This window comes from Balaenoptera musculus, chromosome 15, assembly GCF_009873245.2.
Source record: "Balaenoptera musculus isolate JJ_BM4_2016_0621 chromosome 15, mBalMus1.pri.v3, whole genome shotgun sequence".
In the NCBI taxonomy this organism is placed as follows: Eukaryota; Metazoa; Chordata; class Mammalia; order Artiodactyla; family Balaenopteridae; genus Balaenoptera; species Balaenoptera musculus.
Window position 1 is genome coordinate 29739711 of NC_045799.1, and position 13190 is coordinate 29752900.

At 40.7% G+C, this 13190-nt stretch overlaps 1 protein-coding gene across 1 annotated transcript in view; it reads left to right on the plus strand.

Annotated features, from left to right (window-relative positions):
* Positions 1 to 1169: 1169 nt before the first annotated feature.
* The window catches only part of TMC2 (transmembrane channel like 2), an 87677-nt gene continuing 75656 nt past the window's right edge, over positions 1170 to 13190 (plus strand). The window contains 1 exon segment of the mRNA XM_036826531.1: positions 1170 to 1223. Within this exon segment, the coding sequence (XP_036682426.1) occupies positions 1196 to 1223 (28 nt within the window). The 5' untranslated portion in view covers positions 1170 to 1195.

The following is a 13190-nucleotide window of genomic DNA, read 5'->3' on the forward strand; positions in this document are numbered from 1 at the left end:
CTGACCATGAGCTGCCAGCTAAAGGGCCTTGGGGAGGAAGGTGAGTTTATCCTCATCTCTGCCCACTCCCAGGTTTCCTGGGCAGCAGGGGATGGGGAAACAGAATGCCTGGCACAGTTCATTACCAAAGGCGCTGGCCTTTGAGGCGCAGGGACCCAGGTTTGAGTGCAGGGCCTGCCACTTGCTGGCTGAGCAGCCTCAGTCTGGTTTTCCAAGCTCTCCCTGCCTCATCTGTGAAATGAAGGCAGCCATGGCCCCGCTGCAGGGCTGTCGGAGGGATTAGAAACGACCTGCCCTGTGCCTGCGTTAGCACTGGGCGGCAGAAGACATCAGAGCCCGCGGGGCTCTTTCGCCGCCCCTGTCTTGGTTAGAGTCACCTTTCCTTAGCAGTCCCTTCCGCAGATTTCTCTATCTGTCTGTCCGGGGTTGTGGAGATGTTCTGACCTCATGACTTTCCAGGGTGTCAAAGAAATGTCAGGACTGGGAACTCTGGAGCTTGTTGAGTTAAATAGCTGGAGCCTGGTTCCCTCTGAGGTGCTGTAAACCCTCTGAGGGTCCCCACAGTGAGATGGGGCAGTGCAGGGAAGGGGACTTTCCAGAGGGCAGTGGATCATCCCTGTTGCATCTCTTACAGGAGGAGGTGGCGCGCGGGGGCGGGCGAGGAGCAGCCCTCCCGGCACAGGTGAGATGGGGTGAGGTGTCCTGGGGAGCCCCAAGGCCCAGCCACCCACCCAGCCTTCTCTTCCATTCTCCTGCTTCCCTCCCTCCCTCCCTTTCACCTTAAGGAGCCCTCCCAATGCAGGTAGTTTAACTGGGGAGGAGGCTGAGTGCTGCTCAGAGAGGGCCTGCCCTCAGCCACAGGAGTCAAGGGAGAGGCCCAGAGTTAGTGACACTGAGCTGAGCCTCAGGGAGCAGTGAACATTCGCCAGCCTGGGAGGTCGGGCCGTCGTTCCAGGCAGCTGGTAGGAGGTGGAGCCAGAGCTCACACCCAGGCCACCTGACTCCAGAGGGCACTCCCTTACCCTCCACAAAATACCAGCAGTGGTGGGTCACCTTCCCATCGGGAATGCAGACACAGCTCCCCTGTGAGCCAGTGAAGGCTTTACCTGGAGGGGGCGACCTGCTGCACAAGGAGCTGAAGAGCCAGCGGAAGTAACGGGGGAAGACCATCCACTGCCAGGAGGGCAGGAGCCACATGAACGGTCGGGCATCCTGCACTTCAGGTCAGGAGACATGTGGTCACGGTGCCCTTCTCTCCTCCTCGCATCCCAGGCAGGGCCCTGCTTATAGGTGAGGAAGCAGAATCTCAGGAGGTGATGGACTTCTTGGTGGGCGTGGGGGTGCTGGGAGAGATCCTCTTACCTCATTCTGAGAAGGACTTGTCCTGACCCCATGCTGGCACACGGTACGTGGAGGAGCTGGCCCCAGGATCCACCCCATCTGCCCCCTCTGCCCGGCCCTTCCTCTTGCACCTACTGCTCCCCCACTGCCAGGGTTCTGAGCCCTTGGGGAAGCAGCCCCATGAGGCGGGGTGTGGGGGGGCACCCAAGAGCAAGATGTGCAGAGGAGCCAGGGCTCTTGGGCAGGCGGAAGGAGCCATGGAGGCACCACTGGCATCTCAACACTCCTTCCTATCCCAGAGCTGCCCCATGGCCATTGTCCCTCCTCCCCACCCCACCTGCCTCCGCATCCAGTCCTCACATCTCTCCAGAGTCTTGGGAGTGAGTGTGAGAAAGTGCACGGTGCTCAGTGGGGCTGGACGAGGACTTGTCCTCGAGGAGGGTCAGCTCCCTTGGTGACACTGTGTGTAGGATGCTCGGGTCTGTTCCTCCACATTCCATTTCCCTGCTGTCTTCCAGGTGCTGTCCTATCTGCACCCATCCTGACTCCCCCTCCGCCACCCCTGAAGGGGTGGGCCTTGTGGGGGTCACCTGTGGGCGAATGGTCCTTGAGCAGGACTGAAATGGAAAGTCATTTTGCCTAAAACACAAACCTTTTTCTACTGAAATATGCCACGTATACACCCCTCCTCCCCCCGCCCCTTGCCATCTTCCCTTCTGCATAGAAAAGAGGAAGTGAGTCAAAATTTTAACTTCAGGGACCCAAATGGTCAAGGGATGCAGTGAAGTTCAATAATGGGAATCCGCTAAATGAACTGGAGCACAATTACATAAAGATTTCCATTTTAAATCTCCTGTGGAGTCACCTCTGAGGGGCCTAAATCCTATACCTTCAGCTTATGTTCTACAAGAAGGAAAAAAATGTCTGAGAATACAAAGTTTGTTTCTCAAAATAATTACAATTTTTTATTCCATTAGTTGAAAAGGAGGATCAGAATTCTCCCTACTCTTGTATCATTTGGTGAACATACTTAACTGTTAAGAGTTGGAGGGTGAGCCAGACCCACTGGGTCTTCCAGCTTCTCTATTTTCCTTTCAGCCTATTTTTCGCTCTGAATTTTCTGACGTGAGTCAGGTGCATAAACATGAGGAAGCCTGTTGTGTAAACGAATGCATTCGGGGCTTGGAAGTCTTCCTAATGTGACAGCTGCCTTCCTAGCTCCTAAATTATGCATTACGTGGAGTCTGTTGAAAACTGACTATGAAAGAAAAACTAAAAAAGCAGCTTGCTTTCTGTGTAAAAGAGGTTGGGGAAGATTGAAAGGGAAATTCTGGCTTGCTTTCCACATTCCACATGAATTCCATTCAGTTGGGAAATGAGATTACAACAGGAATTACAGCTTGGAAAAAATATGCGAACCACAAAGTTACATCTACAGTGCTTGGAAGAATGCCTGGTACAGTTCATTACCAAAGAGAAAACTGTTTCTTAGCTGACTGAGGATACACAGTTCAAAAGAGGTTACAAACGTATATTGCCTTTCTTACTCAGTCTTGTCAAGCAATATGGAACTGGTCTTTGATGACCATGAGACCCTTCTCCTTAATCCCTTGCCCACCCTCTCTGTTCCTCTGCTCTCTCTGAGAGCCTAGCTCAGTTCTAGAGCTCTTCCCTGGGATCACAGCTGTGATGGCACACACTTTTTCACACTTGCTCCCATGTCTTTGGAGGAAGGAGATTTGTTTCTGGCCAAAGCCTTTCAGACCATGGGAAAGAGCATCTGTAGGACAAACCCATGTTTCATGGCTAATACTGAACAGCTTCCTAACTTGGATGAGTTATTATCACACTTAAATAATTTGTTGTTACATTGTCTTACCAAAACCCTCTTCCCATAGGAGGTGAGAAGGAGAAGACGTTAGGGTAGGAGTGGGTGAAGAAAACCTACCCTGCCACACATGCAATCACCTGTCTTTGAGTCTGTAACTAGCACTCAGTACTTTTCAGTGTACTTACACCAGGTGTCTCATCAGACCCTGCAGTCATCGCAGCGATTGGAAACCAAGTCCCAAAGACATGGAGATTGTTAATGGTGGAGTCAGACCCTTGCTTGATGCCTCTTCTTGCCTTCACAACAAGTGAAGCAACCACAACAAACATGCTCATAGAGTCTGCCCCACAGTGACTGGGAACCACTGTCCCCACCCTCAACAGCCTCTTCAATGCTGCTAGCATCATCCTTTGATGCAGATCACATCCGGTCGATGCTCCAGTATTACACTCTCTCCCTCCAGATTTCCCCCTGCTCCCCAAGGGTATGCACTGCTCTCTGGGCAACTTCCTCTCTCCATGCTCCCTGCCCCAGCACCAACCACACCCGAGAGTCGACTCTGCCCTGGTCACCCATGCCCCAGACCTCTTGGCATTTCCACTGGAGCCCTTCAAGCCCCCATTTCCTATGCCCAGAATCCCCCCACCTCACTACCACCACTACCCCTCTCTATCTCCACCCTTTTCTTCTCTTGCCAAACTCATGTTCATCCTTTAAGACTCAGAGGAAACATCAGTTCTTTGTGAAGCATTTCCAACCATCCCAACCATAATTCATCACTCTCCCTCTGTAGTTCCAAGATCTTTTTTTCTTTAGTCCACCTTTCATTCCTTCTTTTAAAAAAAAATACGTTTATCTAAGTTATTGCAAGAGCTGGCTCCCTAAGTATCACCAACACAGCCTGTTGATAAGACAAAGCCGATTTATTGCTTACAGCAAGCTAAGTCTTGACAATATCTCAGAGAGGGGAAGGTAAGTCAGAATTTATTAAGAAATGAAAGTTTGATTTAGGATAGGACTTTCAAAGTGATGGCTTGATTAGGATTGGGTAAGAATCACAATATAACAATCCACAATAAACAGCAAGACCAGGATTTTGAAGCAAAGCATTGAAAAAATTCTTAGGGAGCAAATTAGAGTCTGTTATGCTTTCCATTGCAGAGCTGATGGGTCTTTGGGAAAATTCTGTAATGAGCAATCATTTGCTGGTCAGGAGATTCCTGGAAAAATAAAGTCATGCTAATGAAGACAGAGGCATAGCACAACATCATCTTCATATAGACACTAAGGTGTAATTGGGCTTCTCCATGTCCAGGCTGAATGTGGGGAAATGGCTTCAGTTCTCAGTTTGTCTTTGTGGTCATTCTTCATCCTGAGCTGAAGGACTGACCATCAATATCTGAGAGTATCAATTCAGATCTTCACTGCTGTTTGAGGTGTCATAATCGCATGTCAATTGTCTGCTGAAAAGTTGTTTCTGCTGGTGGTCCTTTCAACCTGTGTATCAACCTGTGTATCAGGTTTTCCAGTTCTTTTTGATGGATGACCCTTTGCTGGATCATTTGACGCACAGCAGCTGTGTAATAGAATTTAAAACTCTGGAGATCACACATCTGAACAAGGGAATGCAGACAAATACTAAGAGGATTATGACCAGAGTTTACATAGCCCACTTTTCAGCCAGGAGCCAGGAGTGCCCAGACTGAACAAGAAAACAGATCTCATGCCCAATCTGAGGTGTCCACAGAACTACATATGGGGTCATTAGACATATTACCCAGTTTTATGATATCTTCATTTACTACCTGGATCTTTTTAGTAATGTTAAAGATCTCTGAGAGGTCTGCAGGAATGTGAGTACAACATTCTTCCCCTGAAACAACTCATATTACCCTTGAGAGGTCAATATTATATCTAAAGCAGCTCTGTTCTGAACCTCTAAGGAAATATATTCTACGGCCTTAGTGGCATTGCCTGAGTCCGACTGCTTTTTTCTCTCAATCATAAGGTTCACCCTACTATCTGGGCCTCTTGTAAAGTATGAAATGAAGAGTCCTGAGGAGAGAAGAAAGAAATCCAGAATTCCCCTAGAGTAGTTAGGGTTTCAGTTCTGGAATCAGGTCCAGTTTTTCTCCTTTTTCAATGAAACTATCTGCTGATCTCTTTTTCCTAGAGGACAAACCAATGGGCCAAAATGGAGCCTGGGTAATGTCAGAGGCAATCTTGAGAGTCGGTATTAGTATACCAACGTAATAAGTTCCTGTCCAATTTGTGGGTAGTAGCTAGCAGGCTTCTGTGCCAGATTCAATACCAGTCATTGAGGGCCACCAGTGTGACCTGGTTTTGGCCAACTGATTTCTTACAAGGAACTGGGACCGAGGGAAGCTGGTTGGCTCCCAAGGCTCCTTTTTGCCAGTTCATGGGTGAATTGTAGCTGGGTATTAGAGTCATACCAAGGAGTGATTAAGGATGCGAACAGCAATATTAGAAACAAGGATTATAAGTAACACAGTTAAAAGTAGCCTTAAGTGAGTGAGAGGATAGAAGATAGGTAAAAGAATAGAAAACAGAGGAATACAGATCGTAAAGTAACAATCTGTGGTCTTGTTCTGTGGATCTTGGGCTCAGCTGTATACATCCAAAGGCTGTCTGCTTCAGGGTGGCTCCTAAGAACCCTCAGCCTGAGGTCACCAGTAGGGACAACCTTCCAGTTATTTGAGGATGGTTTATGTCTCTTTAGTTGAAGGACATGAATTCAAGAATCAACCTGCTTAAGCATTTCACTGCTGTGCTAGTTGTTAACAGTACCTGACAGAGTCCTTCCAGTCAGGGTTCTGAGACAGTACTTTGCTGAAGACAAAAACTCTGGCCTACAGCTGAGGTTTCAAGGAAGCTTTGGGGTAAAACAAATAGTATCTGTAGGTAACAGGGACTTAAATTGGCTGTGGTTAACTTATTACTGATAACTGTCAAAAGTGAAATATTTCATAACGGTAATGAAATTGACAAGGAAATTTAGTTGTTTCTGTAGCACACAAAACAAACACAATTAAGGCGATCTAAAAGTTTTGAACAGAATGTCTATAATAATTAAGCATGTCTTTATAGACAATGAACATTATATCAGATTTATAAAGATGGTTAAACAGATAAAGATATCTTGAGGGATAAAAGAATTTAAAAAAGACATATACATAATATACCAAAACATACCAAGCATGTAAGAAAAATATATCAAGACTATATCAAGTAAAGAGATTCGGTAGATCTGGAGTAGGTCCTCAGTATGCGTATGTTAATAAAACTCCATAGGTAAGTTTGATGTTCATCTCCAGTTGAACAGCACTGGCCTTAAAAATGCTAGATTCAAATTTTAAAAGATTGTTATCAAATAAACATTTTAAATGATAACTGAATTATGACTGATAATTATAGTGCTGCCTAACATGAGAAAATCATCATCAGGACTATGATAAATAGAAACCAATCCTGGCAACAAAGGCATTGAAAAATCTCTAGGAGCAGCCCATAGAGCATACAATTGCTGAAATATTTAACATTTGACCTATAGCAGTTTAACCTAGAAAAGGCTAAGCATCTCTTCTGATTTGACACCACTTCCCATGAAACTCCAACAGTAACATATCAAATAACCCTAATTGCTTCTGGCACCCTCTTTTTTAAGAGGTGGAAAAACAAATCTTTGTGACTTCCCAGGGCTCTCTAGGAAATCACAAAGAAAGTTTTAGATACAAAAGATATTCTGAAAGTTATTTTACTTCATTTTACACTTACGAGTCAATCTTAGAAACAAAAATGAAATCAAAATTTTTCAGATTTGATGGGAATTCCCTGGCGATCCAGTGGTTAGGACTTGGCGCTTTCACTGCAGTGGCCTGGGTTCAATCCCTGGTTGGGGAACTGAGATCCTGCAAGCCATGCAGCACGGCCAAAAAAAAAAAAAAGCGTTCAGATTTGAACACAAGATAGGATCATGGATGCCTCAGAAACAATATTTGGCTACTCATTTGAAAGTGACAAAAAAACTTTAAAAAACATACTTAGAGGGTAACATGATCACCTACCAAGAACTTCATAAGTGAGGAAGCTTTGTTTTCCTAAATAATCAAAGCCATAATAAAGCCAACACAAAACACAAAAAATTATTGTGGGAAGACTCAGAATCTTTGCTATATAAGCAGATAAAGGATGGGGGTGCTTTATATCGTAAATGAAGGCAACTAACAGTAAACTATAAAAATAAACAGAAACAAGCCCATCGAAACTGAGCAGATTTTGTTAGGATTTTAACAGGTTTCATAGCTTCTCAGACTCATTATTTATTCATCTATAATCCAAGGCCAGTAAAATTCCCTTTCCATGAACCTTCTGCTATTTTCTATATCCATTCAGGTTTTGTCCTTCACCATGCTCCATTCACTCTGCAACAGCCTGTCATTTCATTTTAGGACAAACCTATTCCTTTTCCCTTAACAAAAACACATTTTTTACTTTGCATACAAAGTTGTACCTTTCTGTCAAGACTAATCATAGTAGAGTCTCACTGAATTATAACCCTTAACTAAAGGAACTTCTATCTCACAGAATAAGCTGGGAAGATGGATAATTGTCAGCTGTCACACATCAGCATTTTAGACTAGCAGAACACATGAGTACACATAACACAACTTTCTGCAAACAAACACAACCCACACATAATTTTTCAAAGGGACAGAAATGTACATGTTCATTTACAGACGCAAGGATATTACTTCTAGGTAGCATATTTTTTAAAAAGAAGCAAAAGGATACAAACAAAATCTTGCTTAGTAATCAATGTTTCAGAATTTCATCTTACTTAGAAACGATCTAGGCATCCAATGAATACCATTAACTCAATTTAGTATCAGTCCAAAGTTTCAAGATACCTATAAATCTTGGAAATTAATCTTGCAGCTGGAATACTATAAAACATAAATATTATGGAAATCAAATATTCAGAATGATGAATCAATTTAATTAAGCACAAATGTATGTATTTCATAATCTTAAACATTAAGTAGAAGTATCACTAGCATATTTAATCAATGAACCTATAGAAGTTTAGGATACCTAAGTAGAATAAAAGTATAATCTTGTGTTGTATTTAATGCTGAAAAATCAGAGAAGGCATGTTTCTTTTTATTAAACCAGACATAATAAACTAGTTCATTTGCCAAATTTTTACCAAATTTCTGATTTTTTGGAATATTTAATTTATATAAACACATTGATATCTTATAAACCAATCAAATGAGCTCCTTTAATCTTTAGAGAAACTTCTCCTTGAGATGTCCCTTGGAGCATCTCATTGATCAATGATTTCATTTTTTAATAGATTTTATCTTTTAGAATAATTTTAGATTTACAGGAAAATTGCACAGAATATACAGAGTTCCCATATATAATCTTCTTTCCTCCTCTCACCCCAGCTTTCCCTGTTATTAACATCTTGCATTAGTGTGTTATATTTGTTACAATTGATGAACCAATATTGATGCATTATTATTAACTGAAGTCTACAGTTTACATTAGGGTTCACTCCTTGTGTTGTACATTCTATGGGTTTTTTTCCTTTTTTTAAAATTGAAGTATAAAAAAATCTATGGGTTTTAACAAATCCACCATTACAGTATCATACAGAATAATGTGCCTTAAAAGTGTCCCTCTCCTTTCCCCTGCCCTCCTGGCAACTACTGATCTTTTATCGTCGCCATAGTTTTGCCTTTTCCAGAAGGTCATATGGTTGCAATCATATAGTATGTAGCCTTTTCAAACTGTCTTCTTTCAGTTAGGAATATGAATTGAAGTTTCCTCCTTGTTTTTTTTTTTTTTGGCCGCGCTGCATGGCATGCAGGACAGATCCCCCACCAGGGATCAAACCCACGCCCCCTGGAGTGGAAGCGTGGAGTCTTAACCACTGGACCGCCAGGGAGGTCTCGGTTCTGCCATGTTTTTTCATGGCTTGATAGCTCATTTCATTTTAACACTGAGTAATATTCCACTGTCTGTATGTATCACAGCTTGTTTATGCAGTCACCCATTGAAGGACATCTTGGTTGCTTCCAATTTTTGGCAAATATAAATAAAGCTGATATAAATATTTTTAGGTTTTTTTTGTGTGGACCTAAGTTTTCAATTCATTTGGGTAAACACTTAGGAGTGCAATTGCTGCATCATAGGGTAAACCTATGTTGAGCATTTTAAGAAACTGCCAAACTGTCTTTCAAAGTGGCTGTACAATTTTGTATTCCTATTAGCAATAAATGATAGTTGTGTCCGTTCTACATCCTCACCAGCAATTGGTGCTGTTAGTCTACTGAATTTTAGTCATTCTGGTAGCTGTGTAGTAGTATCTTCTTGTTTTAATTCGCAGTTCCCTGATGACATGTGATAACATCTTTTCATATGCTTATCTCCCATTTGTATATTTTCTTTGGTTAAGTATCTGTTCAGATATTTTGTCCACTTTTTTTATTGAGTTTTTCTTACTGTTGAGTTTTAATAGTTCTTTGTATGTTTGTGTACAAGTTCTTTGTTGAATATGTGTTTTACAAATATTTTCTTCCAGCATATGGCTTGTATTTTCATTTTCTTCTTAACAGTGTCTTTTGCAGAGCAGAGCTTTTAAATTTTAATAAAGTCCAACTTATCAAATTTTTCTTTCACAGATCATGCTTTAGGTGTTTTATCTAAAAAGTTTTTTCAAAACCCAAGATCACTTAGATTTTCTCTTATGTTATCTACTAGGAGTTTTATAGTTTTGCATTTTACATTTAGATCTATGATTCATTTTGAGTTTATTTTTTTGAAAGGTATAAGGTCTGTGTCTAGATTTTTTTTTTTTCTTGACATATGATGTGATGTTCAGTTGTTCCAGTACCATTTGGTGAATTGCCTTTCCTCCTTTGTCAAAGATCAGTTGGCTATATTTGTGTGAGTCTACTCCTGGGCTCTCTATTCTGGTCCATTGATCTATTTGTCTATTCTTTCACTGATATCACACTGCCTTGTTACTGTAGCTTTATAGTAAGTCTTGAAGTTGGGTAGTGTCAGTCCTTCAACCTTGTTCTTCTCTTATGTTGGCTCTTCTGGATCTTTTGCTATTCCATATAAACTTTAGAATAAATTTATCAAAATTCACAAAATGACTCATTGAAATTTTGATTGGGACTGTGTTGAATCTACTGATGAAACTGGGAAGAGTTGACATCTCAGTAATATTGAGGTTTCTTATCCATGAACATAAAATAGCTCTCCATTTATTCAGATATTTGATTTCTTTCATCAGAGTTTTGTAGTTTTCCTCATATAGACCTTACATAGTTTGTTAGATTTATACCTAAGTATTTCATTTTTTGGTACTAATGTAAATGATGTTTTGTTTTTAATTTCAATTCCAATTTTCTCATTGCTGGTATATAGGACTTTGGCATGTTAAATTTTTTTTTTAAAGCAGCAATAAATATTTATCATTGCATACAGTTTCTGTGGGTCAGAAATCTGAGGATGGTTAGCGATATGGTTCTGACTCCTGACCTCTCAAGAGGGAGTGGGTGAGATGGTGACTGGGGCTGCAGTCTCATCTGAAGGCTTGGCTAGGGCTGGAGGATCTGCTCCAGTCACATGGCTGTTGGCAAGATGATGCTGAGGCATCAATGGCAGGAGGCCTCAGTTCCTCCCCACATCGACGTCCCCCTAGGGCTGCTTGAGCTTTCTCACAACATGGTGGCCGGCTTCCCTCAGAGCAAATGAGCCGGTTGCTTGGGGGTTCCTCCCATCTTCCTGGGCATCAAGGTCCCCCACCAGCATCCGGAAGGCACCCTAGTTGTGGGGAGATGCAAACTCCACGTCTTCCCACACAGCCATCTTGACTCGCCCCCCACCGCCACCCACCGCGGCACATTAGCTTTGCATTCTGCAGCCTTGCTATAATCACTTTTTAGTTCTAGGAAGGTTTTTTGTGGATTCGTTGAGATTTTCTACATAGATAATAATATAATCTGTAAACAAAGACAGTTTTATTTCTTCCTTTCCAATCAGTATACCTTTTATTTCTTTTTCTTGTTTTATTGCATTAGCTGGGACTTCCAGTAAAATGTTGAATAGGTAAGAGGGAACATCCACATGTTGTTCCCAATCTGAGGGGGAAAGCATATAGTTTCTCACCATTAACTGTGATATTAGCTGTAGGTTTTTTGTAAAAATTCTTTATCAGGTTGAGGAAGTTCCCATCTACTTTTAGTTTGCTGAGAGGTTTTATTATGAATGGGTGTTGTATTTTTTCAAATGCTTTATCTGAATCTATTGATATGATCATATTATATTTTGTCATTATCATGTTGATATGATGGATTATATTAATTGATTTTCTAATATTGAATCAGTCTTGCATACCTGGAATAAATCCCAGTTGGTTGTGGTATGTTATTCTTCATATATATATTTTTGTTTTGTTTTGTTTTTTCTTTTGCCATGCCATGCAGCTTGTGAGATCTCAGTTCCCTGACCATGGATTGAACCCTGGCCATGGCAGTGAAAGCCTGGAATCCTAACGACTAGGCCACCAAGGAACTCTTAATTTGCTAATGTTTTATTGAGGATGTTCATATCTATGTTCATGAGGGATATTGATCTGTAATTTTCCTTCTGTGTAATGTTTTTGTCTAGTTTTGGTATTAGGGTAATGCGAGCTTCATAAAGTGAGTTGGGAAGTATTCCCTAACAGAAATTTTATGGAAGAGATTGTAAAGAAATTATATTTCTTGTTTAAACATTTGGTGGAATTCACTAGTGAAACCATCTGGGCCTGGTTTTGGGTTTGTTTGGTTGGTTTTTGGCTTGGGTTTTTTTTGTTTGTTTAAGATTAATTGTTGATTCAATTTCTTAAATAGATATAGGCCTATTCAAATTACCTATTTTTTTCTTGTCTGAGTTTTGGTAAATTGTGTCTTTCTAGGAATTTGTCTATTTCATCCAAGCTGTCAGATTTATAAGCATCAAGTTTTTCATAATATTCCTTTACTACCCTTTTAAAGTCCATGGATAATAGTGATGACTACTCTTTCATTTCTGATATTAGAAATTTGTGTTTTCTCACTTTTTTTCTTTGGTTTGCCAGACTAGAGTTTTATCAATATTACTGCTCTTTAAAAAAAAAAAAAGCTTTTGGTTTCATATTTTCTCCATTGCTTTCCTGTTTTAAATTTCATTGACATCTTGTTCTAATTTTCATTATTTCTTTTCTTCTGCTTACTTTGGATTTAATTTGCTCTTCTATTCTAGTTTCACAAGGTGGAAGCTTAGATTATAGATTTTTAAGTGTCTTCTAATGTATGTATTCAGTACTACAATTTCTCTCTAAGCACTCCTTTTGCTGCATCCACAAATTTTGATAAGTTTTATTTTCATTTAAATTTAATTCAAAGTATTTTAAAATTTCTCTTGAGACTTCTTTGTCCCATGTGTTACTTAAAAATGTGTTGTTCCATCTTCAAATATTTTGGTATTTTCCAGTTATTTTTCTGTTACAGATTTCTAGTTTAATTCCATTGTGATCTTACCTCATACTTTGAATAATTTCTATTCTTTTAAATTTGTTAACATATGTTTATGGGCCAGAATGTTGTCTATCTTGGTGAATGTTCCACATGAGCTCAAGAAGAATGTATGTTCTGCTGTTTTTGGATGAAATGTTTTATAAATGTCAATTAGATCCAGTTGATTGATGGTGCTGTTCAGTTCAATTATGTCCTTACTGATTTTCTGCCTACTGTATCTTTCAATTACTGATAGAGGTGTGTTGAAGTCTCCAACTATAGTAGTGGATTTGTCCATTTCTCCTTGCAGTTTTATCAGATTTTTGCCTCACATATTTTAGTGCTCTGTTGTTAGGTGCATACATATGAAAGATTATTTTGTCTTCTTGGAGAAATGACCTCTTTATCATTATGTAATGCCCTACTTTATCCCAGGTAAT